This window comes from Penicillium verrucosum, assembly GCF_028828655.1.
Source record: "Penicillium verrucosum strain IBT 35672 chromosome Unknown utg000003l_segment0_segment0, whole genome shotgun sequence".
NCBI classification, from domain to species: domain Eukaryota; kingdom Fungi; phylum Ascomycota; class Eurotiomycetes; order Eurotiales; family Aspergillaceae; genus Penicillium; species Penicillium verrucosum.
The window spans coordinates 1,551,051-1,568,554 of NW_026643212.1; the positions used below are offsets into that span (position 1 = coordinate 1,551,051).

The 17,504-nt window shown below is 49.2% G+C and overlaps 6 protein-coding genes across 6 annotated transcripts; 4 read left to right on the forward strand and 2 right to left on the reverse strand.

The window, feature by feature from the left end:
- Window positions 1–53: 53 nt before the first annotated feature.
- N7516_008286 (beta-mannosidase) lies at window positions 54–2,753 on the reverse strand (the record flags this gene model as incomplete). The annotated part of the gene is made up of 3 exons (XM_057221005.1): window positions 54–1,129; window positions 1,182–2,563; window positions 2,623–2,753. 3 exons carry the CDS (start codon window positions 2,751–2,753, stop codon window positions 54–56), a joined length of 2,589 nt encoding a protein of 862 aa, XP_057071277.1.
- Window positions 2,754–3,116: 363 nt separating this feature from the next.
- N7516_008287 (uncharacterized protein) lies at window positions 3,117–4,730 on the forward strand (the record flags this gene model as incomplete). The annotated part of the gene is made up of 5 exons (XM_057221006.1): window positions 3,117–3,147; window positions 3,194–3,305; window positions 3,334–4,457; window positions 4,515–4,588; window positions 4,644–4,730. The coding sequence occupies 5 exons, from the start codon at window positions 3,117–3,119 to the stop codon at window positions 4,728–4,730; spliced, it is 1,428 nt and encodes a 475-aa protein (XP_057071278.1).
- Window positions 4,731–5,295: 565 nt separating this feature from the next.
- On the forward strand, window positions 5,296–7,179 carry N7516_008288 (sugar porter family MFS transporter; the record flags this gene model as incomplete). Its single annotated transcript, XM_057221007.1, has 6 exons — window positions 5,296–5,464; window positions 5,521–5,633; window positions 5,687–6,105; window positions 6,190–6,435; window positions 6,489–6,924; window positions 6,979–7,179. The coding sequence occupies 6 exons, from the start codon at window positions 5,296–5,298 to the stop codon at window positions 7,177–7,179; spliced, it is 1,584 nt and encodes a 527-aa protein (XP_057071279.1).
- Window positions 7,180–8,108: 929 nt separating this feature from the next.
- Window positions 8,109–9,671, forward strand: N7516_008289 (fungal specific transcription factor domain-containing protein; the record flags this gene model as incomplete). Its single annotated transcript, XM_057221008.1, has 1 exon — window positions 8,109–9,671. The coding sequence occupies one exon, from the start codon at window positions 8,109–8,111 to the stop codon at window positions 9,669–9,671; it is 1,563 nt and encodes a 520-aa protein (XP_057071280.1).
- Window positions 9,672–10,133: 462 nt separating this feature from the next.
- Window positions 10,134–14,847, reverse strand: N7516_008290 (haloacid dehalogenase-like hydrolase; the record flags this gene model as incomplete). Its single annotated transcript, XM_057221009.1, has 3 exons — window positions 10,134–11,824; window positions 11,894–13,808; window positions 14,788–14,847. 3 exons carry the CDS (start codon window positions 14,845–14,847, stop codon window positions 10,134–10,136), a joined length of 3,666 nt encoding a protein of 1,221 aa, XP_057071281.1.
- A 946-nt stretch (window positions 14,848–15,793) lies between these two features.
- N7516_008291 (uncharacterized protein) lies at window positions 15,794–17,011 on the forward strand (the record flags this gene model as incomplete). Its single annotated transcript, XM_057221010.1, has 1 exon — window positions 15,794–17,011. The coding sequence occupies one exon, from the start codon at window positions 15,794–15,796 to the stop codon at window positions 17,009–17,011; it is 1,218 nt and encodes a 405-aa protein (XP_057071282.1).
- Window positions 17,012–17,504: the final 493 nt, after the last annotated feature.

Below are 17,504 nucleotides of genomic sequence, written 5' to 3' on the forward strand. Positions count from 1 at the left end.
AAAAAAGGAATTGTAATAGGCCATAAATATCCAAAGAGAACTTGCGACATTGCTCATAGTTTAGGATTTTTTCCCAGCTGGAGTGGCTTTGCACCAACATATGTCCACGGGAGTTCCATGGTTGTTACACCTTTTCCACTCAAAGTAATTCTTTTCTTCTCCCCGGGTATAAGATCAAACCCATTGTCGCTAAGCTTCAAGCCTTCCATTTCCTCAAACACGAACCCTTTGACCGGAAGATCCGCCGAGACAGTGATCTCTCCTTGGGATGGAGAGCCTTCAACCCTGACATTCCGGTTCGCAAAGTCCAGATACTTCAAGGGCTGCGGCCAAACAGTGTCAGCTGCTTCAAGCAGTCCCTCAACATATAACTCTGCATGAATGATGAACGGATCCAGGTTCTTGTAGTCCCCATCCTCACAAGTCATAGACACCTTCACGCGGTGCTTTTCGAGGATCTCTGTTGTGGAGTTGGGGGTTGCTACCGTTGTGATATCGATAGTCTCACTAACCAACTTACCCGACCTTATGGAAATAAATCTGGTCTTTATCTGAACTTCAACTGCCTCTTGAAGGCTACTCGCAACCCACAGATCGAACTCGCATGAGTTGGTAGACATTGGATCGGCATGACCTGAAGTCCACACCGGGCAGCTACGAGATATACCCACATCAAGTGGCCTCAAAGCTCGAGATATGGCGTAGAACGCGGGCTTCTTAACCAAGTAGTAATCGACAATTGCCCAAGACATAGTTGGCCAACAATCGTTCAGCTGCCACACGAGCACACCGCCACATCGTCGAGCTCCTGGTTGTCCCCAATTCCGCCTCCAGGCCTTGTATGCATACCGCATCGTTTCAGCTTGGAGGACCTGCGTGACGTGGGTAAAGGATGCGAGATCGGATGGCACAATGAAGTTCTCGGCAACATAGGTCATCAAGCGGCGCTCATGATCCGCAGCTTTGTTTCTGAAGTCCATCATCATTGAGCCAGGGTGCTGTTGCTGTGGGTCTGTAATGACTCGACGAAGGGACTGAAGGTGGGGATAGGCTTCCATTCCGAACTCGCTCACGAAACGACCGCCAAGGTTAGCAGAATCTTGATATCTGCTCATTTGGCCATGCCAGACTAGGTTTTGTTAGAATGTTGTCGTAAAGTCGAACGCCGTGAGAGAACTCACTATTCCATTGATGAATATCGCCCACAGTTGGGTCCGTTGTGTGTTTGCCATCGCCCCAAGGGCTTCCAGGATGATAGATGCAAGACGGGTCCTCTTCTTGCACCCATTTCGGCAGCAAATGCTCATATATATACCTGGCCGGAAAGGTCGACTGCCGCCACGAGTCCGCGTCGGTATCATCCTGATTATACTCAAGCTTATACCTCTCCTGGACCTGATAGTCTTCGTTGTTTCCAGCCCAGATTACCAAGGATGGGTGAGATCTCAGCCTCCTAATGTTTTGCCGTACTTCTTCCTCAATGGATTTAAGGAAGCGCGGATAGACTGGGTAGCTGGCGCAGACGAAGGCAAAGTCATGCCAGATCAAGATGCCCAGCGTATCGCATGCTTCCATGAAGGCATCGTCCTCATAGATTCCACCGCCCCATACACGGATCATTATTTGGTTGGACTCCACCATGAGTTTCATCCAGTCGAGATAACGATGCTTGGATACTTGGGCAAGATAACTATCGGCGGGGATCCAGCACGACCCACCACCAAATACATCGATACCGTTGATGCGGAAGTAGAAAGACTTGCCGAACTCGTCTTTTTCCTGCACTAGTTGGCACCGCCGGAACCCAACAAGTTTGGTCTGCTCGTCTAGTCTGGTATTCCCGCGGATGAGGCAAGCGGACAGTCGGTAGCGGAACTGCGATCCATAACCGTGGGGGTACCAGAGAGAGGGGGAAGCAAGCTGCACAGCGGCCTTTGCCACCCCATCAGCTCCAATGTGGCACTTCTGCTCGAAGGCCGCCTGGTCCGCGTTAAACAGGGACAAAATGACAGTGTCGCCCTCCTGTGTACCTGCCCCCACTCGCGCGTACAGGGTTCCAGAGCAAGATTTGTTGTCTGCAGATATCTCGTATTGTGTCCATACATCGTCGATCCTAGCAGTGTACTGCTCAAGTACAACGGGCCGCCAAGGTCCCGCAGTCATCAAAATAGGACCCCAGTCCCAGCCCCAGTTGTACTGCGCTTTACGTACAGGGATGCGACTTGCTTCAGTCTGGCGCACGTGAAAGATGTGCTCAGGGTGCTGATCGACCAGCTCTCGACCACGGAGAAGTGCGGATTGAAACACAATCTGAAGATCATTCTCTTGGCCAGCACGAAGAAGCTCGGAGATATTCACCCTATGTGAAGTATGCATGTTCTCCGACTCTAAGATTGTGGTTCCATTCAGAGTCACAGTGGCGAAGGTATCTAGCCCGAGGAATATCAGGTCCGTCGTGGTACCTTCGGAGGACGGTGCCGTGAACTTGGTGCGATAAACCCAGTCCTTCTCTGCGATCCATTGCACCGCAAGTTCATTAGCGTCCACGAATGGATCCGGAATTCTAGTCCATTAGTATTAGAAGATTGCTGACATATTGTCCAGTGAGCAGTGCGTGCTTACTTTTTGTTTGCAATGAGATCAATGTGGACTTGACTGGGAACCTTTTTCACGGGAATCCAACACTCATTAGAAACATCACCCGCCTGCTTCAAGGACCAACCAGTCTTCAACTCTCGCATAGACTTTTGCATGATGTCAAGGAATGTGAACTTTGTGCGATGAAGTCTGAATTCAGCGAACCACGTTAGAAGGTCAGCCGTTTTATCCCTCATGTCGGGATCAACTGAGAAAGGTACGGCATTTTGAAACCTCGGTCACTTTCAAGGTACGGACCCCTTCGGAAAATGGACGCTCGACTAGGTAAACCAATGTGAATGTCTTTATTCCCGCAGTCCAAAAATGGCACGGGAATTTCAAACCCCGTAGAGAACGGAGAGCACGGAATGTGGGGAAGAGCGGATCTTCACGAATCTTCCCCAATGTCATGAAAGAGTGAGAAAAAGAAATAGAAAGGAGTATCTCCCCCAATGGTAATGGAGAACATCAGAGCCACTATGCCTGGAATCACATTATCATTGTCGGATAGTAAGTCTTGCGTAAGTAAAATTGGGCAAGTTGCTGACCACATCAGTACAAACCCATCGGGTTGAAGGTGATTGCTGGATCGCAATCCACGGCAATGTCTACAATGTAGGCTTTTCAGTGCATCCCCCGATAAACGAAACTTCCGCTCACAACCCCAGGTTAGCAGCTTCTTAAACAGCCATCCAGGGGGAAGGCAATCATTCTCCAACATGCTGGCACCGATGCGACCCGTGCTTTTCAAGATGTCCATCCGGCTGAGATGCTTGATGAGTATTTGTCTTCAGGTCAATTATTGGGTCAATTCAAGCCGGCATCCCAAGATCTCAGGGACGACGGACAACCCGAGCATATTCCCGCTCTTCCAATGAGTACAATCTTGAGTATCGCGGAGATGGAAAGACTAGCTTTAAAGCGTCTCAGCCCCAAAGCACTCACATACTACGCATCCGGCACAGATGATGAGATCACAAAGGTCGCAAATGGAGCCATATTCAAGTCCGTTCTCCTTCGACCCAGAGTTTTCGTTGACTGCACCCTATGCTCGCTCTCTACCACTATCCTAGGAAACAAAGTCGGGCTGCCAATATTCATTTCCCCGGCGGCCATAGCGAAGTTAGCAAACCCATCAGGCGAGATGGGTATTGCTGCTGCCTGTTCCAAGTTCAAAGCTCTCCAGATCATAAGCAAGAATGCATCTGTATCTGTGGCAGATATCGTGCGCGCAGGCCATAATGCGGTGTTTGCCTGGCAGCTCTACGTTCTCAAGGATATCAAGGCCACGGAACGGACCTTGAATCAGATAAAGGCCATTCCACAAATCGAATTCATTGTCTTGACACTTGATGCTCCATTTCCGGGAAAACGCGAGGCTGATGAGCGTTACAAGGCGGAAGAAGTTGCCGGGGGAGGGGTTTCGCAAGTCTGGGGGACGGAGTCAGCTCTCACCTGGCGCAAGACTTTGACATGGCTCTCCGCTCATACTGACCTTGGAATTGTCCTCAAGGGTATCCAGACGCATGAGGATGCTTACGCGGCAACTATGTTCCCGGCTGTTAAGGGCGTCATTATCTCCAACCACGGTGGAAGGGCATTGGACACGGCCAATACCCCAATGCAAGTTCTGTTGGAAATCAGGAAATTTTGCCCGCAAGTCTTCGATCAGGTAGAAGTCCTTATTGATGGAGGTATCAAGAGGGGAACCGATGTCGTCAAGGCGCTGGCTTTGGGTGCAAAGGGTGTTGGGCTTGGCCGAGCTGCACTCTATGGCTTAGCCGTGGGTGGAGAGGAAGGTGTCCACAGATCTCTACAGAGTTCGTGTTCTTCTATCTATTGGGTATAATATCCATGGTACTAATATTTAATCATAGTTCTTGCAGACGAGGCCGCGACAGCTATGAGACTCGTCGGTGCCAGCAGTGTGAGCGATCTTCGGCCACAACATGTAAGTTCCATCATCCTCATTGAAAATGACCAACAACTGATTATAAAATTGATAGGTCAACACTTCTATCTTAAATGCTCAGCTTTATGACGGACCCTCCGGTTTAGATGCAGTGGAAAATAGCTTAATGGCCAAATTATAGACTGAATCATACATGACTATTGCTTCCTTTCAAACGGAATTTGTCCTATGAACTATATCTCATAATTAATTAGTACTACATCCTCATCATAGTACAAAAAGTATAGCAAGTGAAGAAAAGACCTTAACGCATTCACCTCCCGATGTTTCCTCCAGACCAGGATCTCAACCCACAACCAATGTTACCCCCACTCCAACCGCACAAATTGACTAACCCCGGACACTTTCTATCTCATATTCCTCATTGAGGTCTGGGTTGAGCCTTGTGGGGGTCAATATTTCCGGGGTAATAACGAAGATTTAAATCTCCGCGCGACGAATTCGGCCTAGTCTTTGACGGAAAACCGGGGCCGCATGACTCCCCGTGGGGATTGCGTGAAAGCCTAATAGACATGCATCTTCTAGACAGGGGTCTTTTATAAAAGCCCTTTAACAGCCTGCATTATCGCAAAAGGAATTGCTGGCATTTTCATCACGGCTTCTCTTGGTTTCAACTACGGATCGCAATTCCTTGCAAAATTTGCGCATTTTTGGACTGGTCTAGGACGAGGCCTCTTATCTCCATTATGAACAAGTCAAAGGAAGACTCTACCCTGAAGGAGGTAGAAAATATGGAGGACATCATTGGAACATACGCGACCATCATGGCGACGCACAAACCGAATCCCCGAGGTCCAGGCTACATCAAGCTGTATCTCCTCTCGGCGGTTGTGTTCTTATGTTCAACTATGAACGGTGAGTCCCCTATCACTGATGGCTAGGTAGATTTGTGGCTTCCTAACACTATATAGGATTTGATAGTTCGTTGATGGGTTCTATCAACGCGCTTCCAAATTACATTCGGTACTTTGGCTTGCCGGAGAATGGCAACGCCAGTACTGGCATTGTCTTTGCTATCTTCCAGGTAAAGTAAATACTCGCTCAGTGATTATGCGCTATACTGATTTCTATTATTAGGTTGGTCAAATGTGCGGTGCACTATTTATCTGGATGACCGACTGGTATGGACGAACATGGCACATCTTCTTCGGCTGCCTGGGTGTCTGCATCGGCACCATTGTAACAGCTTTTGCGTCAAATCTCCCAACTTTCATCGCAGGAAGATTCATTTTGTCCTTCTTCGCAACATGCGCACATACTGCTGCTCCCCTTTATCTGGTCGAACTTGCTCCACCAGCGTATCGGGGAACCATTGCAGGAATGTATAACACGTTTTATAATGTGGGCTCTGTGTTTTCAACATCGGCTGTGTATGCGTGCCATAAATACCTTGCTGACCAAGGTAATTTGGATTGGCGGATCCCCCTTTGGCTTCAGATAGTGTGTCCAGGGCTTGTGTGTCTAGTTATTAAATTCTACCCCGAGTCCCCGCGATGGTAAGTCGATATTCCATTGTTAGATCGTTGGCTTATCTCATTTGCTGAAACCGTGTGTCAATGCTAACCTCACCCTTGCTAAAGGCTCATGTCCAAGGATCGACACGACGAGGCGAAAGCTATCATCGCTACCTATCATACAAATGGTGATGCTGACCATCCCCTCGTTGCACTCCAGATGGGAGAAATCCTCGCAACTGTCGATGTTGACCATCAAGCTACCTGGAAAGACCTGTTCGACCTCCGGGTGCTTGTTGAGTCCCGTTCGAGCCGTTATAGACTCATGCTTAACATTGCTTTCTCTTGGTTCGGCCAATTCAGCGGAAACAAGTACGTCAGATATCCTGGGTACTAGTGACTTGGGTAACTGACCATATCTCTAGCATCGTATCATATTACCTGCCTATCATGCTCAGCGGCATTGGCATCACCGACACCAACATGAAATTGATTCTGAATATCGTGTATGCGGTCGTTGGTTGGGTGTCTTCCATCTTCGGTTCTCGTCTACATGATGTTGTAGGACGTCGCAAGATGCTCATTACCAGCACAGCTGGTATGGTAATTTGTTTGTCGATCGTGGCAGCCTGTTCCGCCGGCTACACTGAGTATGGCAACACGACCGCATCGACCGTCAGTATTGTCTTCATCTTCCTTTTCGGTGCAATATTTGCTTGCGGTTATACCCCAATGCAACCTATCTATCCAGCCGAAGTCGTAAGTAACAAAATGCGAGCCAAGGGAATGGGTACCTTCAAGTTAACAGCCGGAGCCGCTGGGTTTCTCAATACCTTCGTTGGACCCATTGCGCTCTCAAGTGTAAGCAAAATCCTCGACCTGTTATGTCCTGTACACTGCTAATTTATTTTCTAGATTGGGTACTGGTTCTATGTGTTCTTTGCATTTTGGGATACTTTTGAGATGACCTTTATGTACTTCTTCTTTGTTGAGACCAAGGGATTTACGCTCGAGGAGCTGGACGTTATATTTGAGGCAAAGAACCCGCGAAAGGCCAGTGTTAAAGCTGTGAAAGCCAGGAAACGAATTATTGTGGCTGGAAGGGGTGAAGCATGACTGCATGCACTCTAGAAACATATAGCTTAAGCGAGGTTTCTTTCTTCCAAAATGTATCATGCCTAAATTTGATATTCTTGTAATTTTGAGTACGATTGTCCCAAAGGATACTTCCGTAAGTTTTCGATATATATGAGTTATTGAATTGACCAAAAATTCATCTGAAGTGGTTGCTTGAAACCGCAGGGGCACACTTGTAGATCAACCCCGCGGATCGGCCTCCGGAAAAACCACTGCCCCCAATGTTTACGCTCTTCAGAACTTGGCGTCTTCTCCGCATCGCCCTAATGCTCGTCTCTTATGAGCGAAGACTATGACTCTGACAGAATGGCATCATCTGTTCTATCATGTTCCACACATTTGAAATCCGAGACCTGGGAGTACCTGCGACACCAAGGCTCCAACCACCACGCAAAGTGAACAAGTCATGTTCAGAATGCACGCGCCGAAAAGTGAAATGCGACGGAGGAAACCCTTGTACGAGTTGCCAGTACTATCAGATTTCCGAAGCCTGCGCCTATAGACAACGGACCAGACGTCAGGCAGCGAGCAGAAGGTGAGTGGATTCAATCCCTCCGAAGGGCCTCATTCAATAAATCATGTCGCTAATATATGCACTTCGCTTTGTACAGCACCCTTGAGAAAGCTACAGAAACCCTACGTCGCCAGGCTGGAGTTCTCAGACTACTCTTTCCTAATTGTTCTTTAGAGGAATTGGTTGAAAAGGACCGATCGGAGCTCATCCTCCTCCTGTCGCATGACTCAACAGAGGACGGACCATCAGAGCTATATAGTGAAGCGCCCCCTGTCGCCATATCACCCATTATTTCCGGCGACCTTGAAGATTCTCATGGCTCACCAGAAGAGTCCGATAGGGGGAATCGGGAGAGGAAAGATGCTGGGACGAGTCCGCGCAAAACCCCGCCACGATGGCGGCCAGCGATGATATAAATGCAATCAGTTTGGCGAGCGACCGGCATCGCCGCTCGTATCTAGGGATATGCTCTGTAAGTGCTGTTCTCCGGGCATTGTTTCGGCTTTGCCCTGCCGCAAAAGACCGGATTGTGGAACAGTCCAAGGTTTGGCCCGAGGTCCAACAAGAAGTCAATCGGCCGTCTGCTTTGAATCCGCATCTTGGTCTTCCAGTGCCATCTGATTCCCTGCGAGAACAACGCTATATTGGATTTTACTTCGAGACTATCCATGCCATCACGCCTTTTTTGCATGAGGAATCTTTCAGGGCAACCTTCGCTGCTGGCGATCGACAAACTCCCACATGGTTGGGTCTCTACAACATGGTTCTCACGGTAGGGTCTATTGCGTCAGGAAGTGACACTGCTCACATATACTATTACGATCGGGCTCGGTCCTACCTTGACCTAGAATCGCTTGGATCTGGTAACTTGGAGACTTTGCAGGCTCTGTGTCTGCTGGGCGGGTACTATCTCCATTATCGAAACTCCCCCAATATGGCATATGCGATCCTCGGCGCCGCCCAACGCTTAGCCATAGCATTGGGGTTGCACCGAGAGTCTCCAACTCGTCTCGATCATCAGGACCCGGATATCGGCCAACGCCTCGCCGTCCGGCTTGAAAGTAGACGGCGTACTTGGTGGAGTCTGTACTGCCTTGACACTTGGGCCAGTATGACCCTGGGTCGCCCAACCTGTGGACGCTGGGATAGTAGCACCATGAATACATTATTGCCCACTGCTCTTTATCCTGACGACCATTTTGCGGCTTCTTTGAGAGCTAGCACGCAGTTCTGTCACATCAGCAACCGTCTCCAGCATCGTTTCGCACAATCAACCAGGATCAACATATCCGAAGCCCAAAGTCTTGATCACGAACTTCAGGAATGGTATAGGACACTATCTCCTATCCTCAAAGAGACCATGAATTCCCCGCCTCGTATCACCGTAGCTCGCGAGTTTCTACGAAACAGGTACCACAACGTACGCCTAATACTATCTCGATGCTTTCTTTTATACAAGGCGTATGGAGACCCCGAAAGGCATAGCACTGGGCAAGCAGAAGAGCAGATGGCCGACCTCTGCCGTGCCATCGCCGCGGAGGCTATCGACGCGATTGCGCTTCACTGGGTTCCTAATCGAACGCAAGTCTGGAATTCTGCTTGGTATCTGTTCCAAGCTTGCATGGTTCCGCTCCTTTCCATCGCCATGGCTACATCCTCCAACCTCGGAGCACTTGGTTCTGACAACCTCATATCCTGGCACTCGAGCTTAAACAAAGCGCTCGAGATCTTCGCGGAGATGAGACCATGGATGCGGGCTTGTGACCGCGCCCCAGATATTGTGACTGTCTTATTCCAAGCCATTTCCCAAGGTGCTGAGGGTACTGAACGTACGCCTTCGGTAATTGACGGAGGGTCTCACTTGTTCGGCTGGGCAGATGAACTTCTGACGGATATGGACTGGAGCATGCTTTTCAATGATGAGAATGTATCGCCAGGTTTATTTTCACTAACCTAACCTCGGTCCAAACCAAGTCGGTGCAAAATCACATTATCGCCATGCTCCTAAAAGGTAACTGTCGAAGACTCGTCCCCTTTTAACTAGTTGAGAACTTAATGAAGAGAGTCTTTCCAACAGATATCTTGTCTCCGCCCTACTGCAATAGTACGAGACATCTAGAGGTGGTATGTTTCGGTGGTGCCCGTCCTCGGGCAATGTCGCTGTCTAGTCCCGCTCAGGTGCCCACCCCTATGGAATAGACACCCCTTGAAATCATCTAATCGAGTGACTCAATGGCATGAGTATGTAATCTTAGTTCAAACACTTACTTGCTTATTCCAATATGAATTCAATCGGTAAAAATGCTACGATCTGGCTGTTATCAAGTGGTGCCACTTGTGCTATATATTTCGTTGGCTGGGAGATTTGGCTGCGTTTCTTCTTGATTCCTGTCACTCTTTCCTTCTTTCCCTCTCTGTACTAGTCCTTTAGTTGAAATTCACTCATTTCGTTGATTTGATCTGGCTCATCACAGAAAGATGGTTCCTTTCGTCGCCATTCATATCTCTGGAAGAGATCGACGTCCGTGGGGAAAAGCCAAGCCCGGAAGGTTGCGACTGCGATTTCGAACAGGCAGACGCTGAGCACCGCCAGCACCAAACCATGCCAGAATAACATGTTCTCACCGGACTCATGCATGAAGTTCCATCGGACATGATAGATGCCTTGACCTGACTCGAATCGATAGACGAAGGACAACACAATATTCCACAGGAAGCAACCCCCGATAGCCACCAACAAAGAAACCGCGCCGGTGATGGTTTTGTTGTAGACCTCGAGGAATTGAAGTTTTAGGTTGACGACAATGACACAGGCTGAGTAGGTGGGTAGACCAAAGGAGAATATGTCGGTTCCTGTATCTTTGTACAGGTTATAGATGATGAAGTAGATTATGATGGCATCGCAGAGGGCCATCAGGGTCCAGCCTAGATATATTGCGATATTGAAGCCTCTATGCTGCTGGCCGGTCGCATAGAGCTCGGGGAAGGCAAGCAGTGTGGACGCCGAGAGATCCTTCGTGAACACACCAAGAAGAACAACCGAGACCGAGGTGAAGAGCGTATTGAACATGCTCAAGCCCCAGGGCTCATACAGACTGGTTCCGGTGTACCCATTGGAACTTTGGTAGAAGGCTTGTGTTATGTAGAAGACTACTTCTTTCCAGAATGTGGCAAGAGTAAACTTGCAGATCCGGATATAGTTCCATCGCCCATGAACGAGGAGAAGTTTCACGAGGAAGCGGAATTCTGCTATTGAATAATCAGACACCCTGGCAGCCTGCAGCCCTTCCTTGCCTGCTATTCCAATGCCTACGTTGGCTTCCTGTATCATGCCAATGTCATTCGCACCGTCGCCGATCGCTAGAGTTGTAGCGTTGCGGGAATATCTGCGGATTGTCTTCACGAGGAACGTCTTTTGTGTAGGACTCGCACGGCAACATATTACCGTATCAGCGAGAATTGCAAGTCTAAAGAAGCTGTCCACGGAAGGCCCGTCATACTCGAACGCAGACAGTGCTGAGCCTTCAACGACGATGGAAAAGCTCAGGATTTCTCCCTTGGATATCTTTTCTGTCACATCAGCCAGACGCAGACGGAAGTTACTTTCATCGAGGCTAATCACAATTGAATGAGAAAGCAGAAGGCGGCAGGATTGGCCAATGCTGACTGCCGTCTCGCGTTTGTCGCCTGTTAGCATCCAAAGTTTGATATTTGCTCTGCGTAGCGTATCGATGGCCTCTGGGACTCCTTTTTGAAGCTTATCTTCTATAGCGATTGCCCCCGTCAGCTCCATCTGGTGTTCGAGCTGCTGGCCGACTTCGTCTATGGCTTCTGTCCGATCAGTAGCCCCGAGATGAACACCAGTATAGCGTCGCTTCCATTCAGAATACGTCTGGTCATCGAGGAAACGATGGCCATACAGTAGCGTTCGAAGGCCTTGGGAAGCAGACTGATCCAAGTGTTGAAAGCAACGTTTGGCAACTTCTGAATTATCAGACAGGTTGACTTGTTGCCGAACAGTACCGTCTATAGTATCAAAAATCGGGGGAGCCGCCTCTTCCGCTCCAACTTCGGGTGTTGATGGGTCGCCCTCGGTATCTGATTTGGCATCTAAGCAGTGATCCTAACGGTTAGTCTTGTTTAATCGTGACAGATCATCGCATGAGACGCTATACATACTCTCGCCCCTCACGGGTGCCCCCAGACCGATCATCGAAGTTCCCGTCTCCAATTTAGCCTGGCTCAACGAGTTCTGGCACAGATTCTGGTGAAGGCGCAATCTGATAACACTATCTGCACCTTTACAGAAAAGGCAGATCCGTCCATCAGGCATACGGACAATGATAGACATCCGCTTGCGCGTAGTCGAAAATTCAATTACATCCAATATCTCATAGGTCTCGTCGGAATACCTATCATGTCTTTGATGGTGGAAGATTCGGAGAGTGATGGAGTCTGGGCGGCGACTCAGAAGCATATATCCGAGTTCTCGGGCGGCAGTAAGAAGAGCTACCTCGTCTGGGGACACTCCCTGGAAGCCAACGCTGCTCTCTGCTCTGTTAAATTCCGGAAAGCAGGTATGACACAGAGCGATGCTCAACAGTAGCAGTTTGACTTTCTGTGAAAACTTTGAATGCGCATTGTTCTGAACGAATTCGATCATATGTTGAGTGCGAGAGAGATTTGCCATCGGTTGGGAGAGTGAGTTCCGACGAGTGTTCGTGGTATTAGTAGCTGGCACGTTCAAGGTGTGCCGTGGGTCGTGAAAGTACGATCCTCCTGCTACACTAAGATTTCGTAGCTCCATCATATTCTGAGTCAAAGTGCCGGTCTTGTCAGTAAATATGTAATTCACTTGACCGAGGTCTTCATTGATTGTTGAGGTTCGTGCTTGCGCCGGGATGTTGCTGTCCTCGTCATATAGGTCAACGTCTTGGAGTAGTAGGAATGTCTGGAATATCTTGACCAACTCCAGGGTTGTGTACAATGACAATGGGATCATAGTATTGAACATGATGAAATATGAGATAAACTCTGGCCCCAATCTGACTTTTGCCCCTTGTAGATACCAGAATCCATTCTCTAGCGTGCTAAACCACATTGTGTAACCAAGCGTGCAGAACAGGACCAGCATGAAGACCACGCAGACAACCAAGAGGATTACGCGATTCACTTTAGTCTGAATCAGTGGGGCCTTGGTCCTCGGGCTTTTGTTGGCATTCATTCGGATCTTACACTCCTCTCCAGTATAGATGGCAACACCAATGACTCTGCCAACGTTGCGCAGGACACTTTCACGATAGACGATGTGATTGTTGGTGAGAGGTGCCTTTACGTCTCCGATGCTCACATGGCCTTCAAATCTGTGAAGGTCCTCATTGGGATCCTGAATCACCAAGTGCATATCAATTGTATCGATCGTCTCGGGACTCTGATAGGTCTCTGCGATCAGCGGGCATGGTTGTTTGCATTTGAGACTGGTTTCTCCGTCGAGAGCCGTTGTCTCAAAATGGGCAACACCAGTGTCACCCTCGACATGAATGAGGACGATATCGGCAGGGACAGGATGGTCTCTTTTTATCTCGATCAGATCACCGACTTGAACCTCGTTCCATCGTGCCGGCTGCCAGGAGGGTATGGTGTGAAGGCTACCAAGACGACGTATTGAAATTTGACGGTTATTCTCTTCTCGATCGAGTCGGTAGCGGCGAAAATCATCAAAAGCCTCCTTTGCCATGGAGATACTGACAAAGATCATTAATGGAATGAAAGTTGTAAAGTTGCCGGTGGTACTGAGATTAGGAATGGCCTGTAAGATAGCCACGATCATGAAGTAGAAATTGGCGGTTTTGGAAAACTGGGCAACCAACTGACGGGGCAAGAAGTTCCAAAGTGTGTAGCGGCTGGACCGGATGGAATTGGATACATAAGGGCGCTGGATGCGGTGGTCCATCAACGACCGCCTTCTCTTGGGGTCAAGGATAAGACGGCGGCCATCACCTGCCGTTAACGGAGCACGGGAGACCGCTTGGCGAAGCGTTTGGGTTGTGGAGCGGACTTTGTCAAGGAGTGACGACAGAACACTACTCCAGGGCTGCCATATTGCGAAACCATATCCCCCACCCCTGGGCCCCCTGTACCGTGTTTCCCTCTGTCCAGGTAGCAGGGGATTATGCCAATCGTCCAACTCTATGAAATTTTCGAATGCGTGGTTATGAGAAGGTGAATTAGATACTTGCTGGTCAAGTAAAGACACCGAGGAGCTCTCAGTATCAGTCGATAGTCGCGGCAAATCCGGGAGAGTCGAGTCAATAGACTCACAACCTCTGCTGTTCATCCTATGCGCTTAACCACTTTTTGGGAAGCTGAAGAAGTTATGCTTTGGTCTGGCTCGATTGAAGGCACTGTGTCTTTATGCGATTGTTCGGAAGACAGGTGCGTCGCCATTAAAGTCTCGAAGTCAATAGAAGGAAGAGCCAGATATCGATGAGACAATCCCAGAGATTACTGAACGGCATGGAACGTCAATACCTCCTAACTGCGCAGGAGATAGCCATCAAAGCTCGGTTCTTTACTCCCGTATCACGTATCATGTAGGATACGTGTTTTAGGAGCATAGTCAACCGCTCAGGGGTCAGTTGTGATGATTCGCTCGGGATGCTTCATTTCACAAGTAATACGAGGCATGATCCCTCCCATCCCGGTGAGAGTCCTCCCAAGATGATTGGCAATTCGTGAGTTATGGCGTTCAATCTGATGTCTAATCACGGGCACCTTTGACTGCCCCCTGTCAATGAGCAAACATGACACGTCATGTCGAGGCAGTCGAGTGTGGGAGAGATACGACACGAGCGATGTGATGAAGCTCCGCTCTTCTGCATCCTGTGCCTTGGATGTCCACGAGCACTGCGGAGAACCCAATGAGACGGACCCAATGAGACGCTATATGCAGATCCCAGACGATTCACTTTTAGAATCTCTGCATGGCTGTCCCAGAACGGTAAGCCGACCGGGATCTATCTCACAGTAGTTCCTCGTATTCAGCCCCAGCCCCATCACTCCAACCAACGAACTGTCCGTATAGAAACGACGCTCATATCCACTTTTCGCGCTATGGCTTCACCTGAAGGCATGTTTTCGATGGTTTGTTGCCCACTTATGACCATCGAGCTAAGCGCCAGGACGGTTAGCACGAAACCTTTGTTTGGTGCACACTGTAGGCAAAGGCAACGGGGCGTCCCGCGCGGGGCGTAGTGCGCTCCCGGGCCTTGACCTTGACCTATCCAGCCCTCTTGTGGGAATGAAGAGGTCGAATCGTAATAGTTGTTAGAGGGTCATCGTGTAGTGGAGGGCACGAATAAAGGATGCTGGTGACAAGGGCCAAAAGGTTCGGGGTGAACGCCACTCATTTGGTGGCCTCCAATCATGCCCAGGTGGCTGCGGTAGATGACTCGTCACGCAGATACGAACAATTAATCTTCTTTGTTCTTTGTCGAACTATATTGTAAAATAGTATGGGTGCAGCCACCAAAGGTCCTCGCTCATTTTTATATAGTTTTTCTTTTATACCTGGTGTCATCTGTTTAGCTGTGGACAACGTTAATGGCATTCATTATTGCACACGCTGTATTTCACAGGAGGCGAAGGATCTGTCTGTCGGTTCTATTTGGTCACTCCAGTTTGTAGAATAGCGGTGGTTTGAGCACTTTCCAATCGGTGAAACATGTATATGGTGCGGCTAAGGTCGACTAAAACAAACTGCAAACAGTGTCCCATTCCGTCAGTATAAGTCTGAATTGTCAGTGCAAAGTATCATACGTATCTGGATGGCATCCGACATGTATAGATGGGTTATAGTTAGTAACACCCTCATTGGCTTGCATCGAGAAACAACGAGGTGCAGGTAATGCTAGCAATTTGTGAGACCAATTATACGCAGTTAGTGGTTGGTCCTGGTTCAGCTGGTTCCCATGTCCTCGCAATATAAGCTCCGCTCCGGGCTCAAGAAAGACCGTCCTTTCTTTCTTTCTAGCGCCAACCTGTCTCCGGTTAAGACGTTTAGACTCAAGCTTCAATACCATGTCGAGATTTCCTAGGCTATCTATCTTCAGCCTACTTCTCCTTCTTTTCCTTCAGATTACCCATGTATCAGGGGCACGGGACCAGTTCCAACACTGGTACCCTGAGTTCGACTTCATCTTTGACCGTATCGTGCGGGAAAATTGCTCCTCGGAGTACCACTTCTACCTCACGGCACAGAAAAACCGCACCTACTGGCACGAAACCTCCCGCTGGATTGGATCCGGCAGCACTGCGGCACTCTCCGCGCCGCTGGTAAACTGCATAATGGGCGCTTGCCCTGAATACATGAAAAGCAACATGGCAAGCGCCAACGTGCTCCTAGGCCTGGCTCCCATGATTCTAGCCACCCTGGGATCCGACGTCGATGAGACCTCTGTGTTAGCCGTGATCGGGAACCGTCCGTTCTTTGCTCTGTGTCTGACCGTCGGGTCACCTGCCGTGATTGCCCTCCGAGCCTTCGATTATCGAGATCCCCAAGCGGTCCTGAAAGACCGCCCTGGTCGTCTCCCTCCCATGTTCTTCAACTTTCACATTGAACTTCTCATCACAGTTCTCGAGTATGCACTCGTATTCGCTGCCATCACCAACGTCGGCACGCTAGGTTATCAACTCGGTCGGAATGTGGCGCTTTCATTTGCCCCCAACTACGGGTATCTCATCCTCCTATGGTGTTTCTTCAGCCCCATTGGCCACATGGTCGCCGCCTGGACGCTCCGTCTTCGCGTACACTGGCCTGGCCACACCAGCATCAAGAGATATGGAATCCCGTGCTTCTCGTTATCACCCTTCGATCAGCTCAAGACCTTTTTCGTCGGCTACACCTTGAATGAACCTCCGCCGAGAATTGAGCTCAAAAAGGAAACCCCGTTATACATACTCCTTTCGTGGATCCTCTCCCTCCTTACCGCGGCCCATGTCATGTTGGGCACCCTCGTCTTCTCTAGCATGTTGTTCATCTCCGTCCGAGATAGCGTTGCGGTGATTACCCGCTTCATGGGATCCGTGATTGTTTGTCGGGTGGTGCTGATGTATGAGGTGGCCAAGCTGAGACATCTCTATAATCTTCATAGCAGGGAGGAAGGGGGAGTTCAAAGGAGTGGAGAAATTCCGTCGTCGGAATATCGCCTGGCTAATCTGGGACCTGGTTCGGAGGATCTGCAGCATCACACTCCGCGGCGTTATCGGCCATACGGGGCAACGATAACTTCCTATTGATTTTGAAGACTTGTCTGGCAATCATAACCGTGCAACGTGTAACATTGTAAATATAGTTAGGGAAGCCTGATGAACATTCTCTCGGTAGAAGTCCCTCATTTTCTCGATTATCCCTCCCAGCGGAAGAACCGTAAACCGGGTATTCTTCCTCCTCTATATCTAGGTACTATATCCTGGAGACTTGAACCAGGGTGTTCCAAGGTTACCACTCGGGTCCAACGGGAAGCGGTGGGGCCGAAGGGCAAAAAAATTCCAAGGTTCTGGCCAATCCGTGCCAAGACTGCGTGCCAAGACTGTGTGCCAAGACTGCGTGCCAAGACTACGGGTACCTGTGTGGGCCACCTAAGCTGACTTTTGGTTCAAAGGGGATTGATCGATTCAAAAGAACCCCCCCCACCCACATCCATCCACCTATCCACCTCATTTTCTGTCATTATTCCTGTCATTTTGTTTTCTTCTTTGGTCCGTCTCACTTTTCACCTCCCAACACATA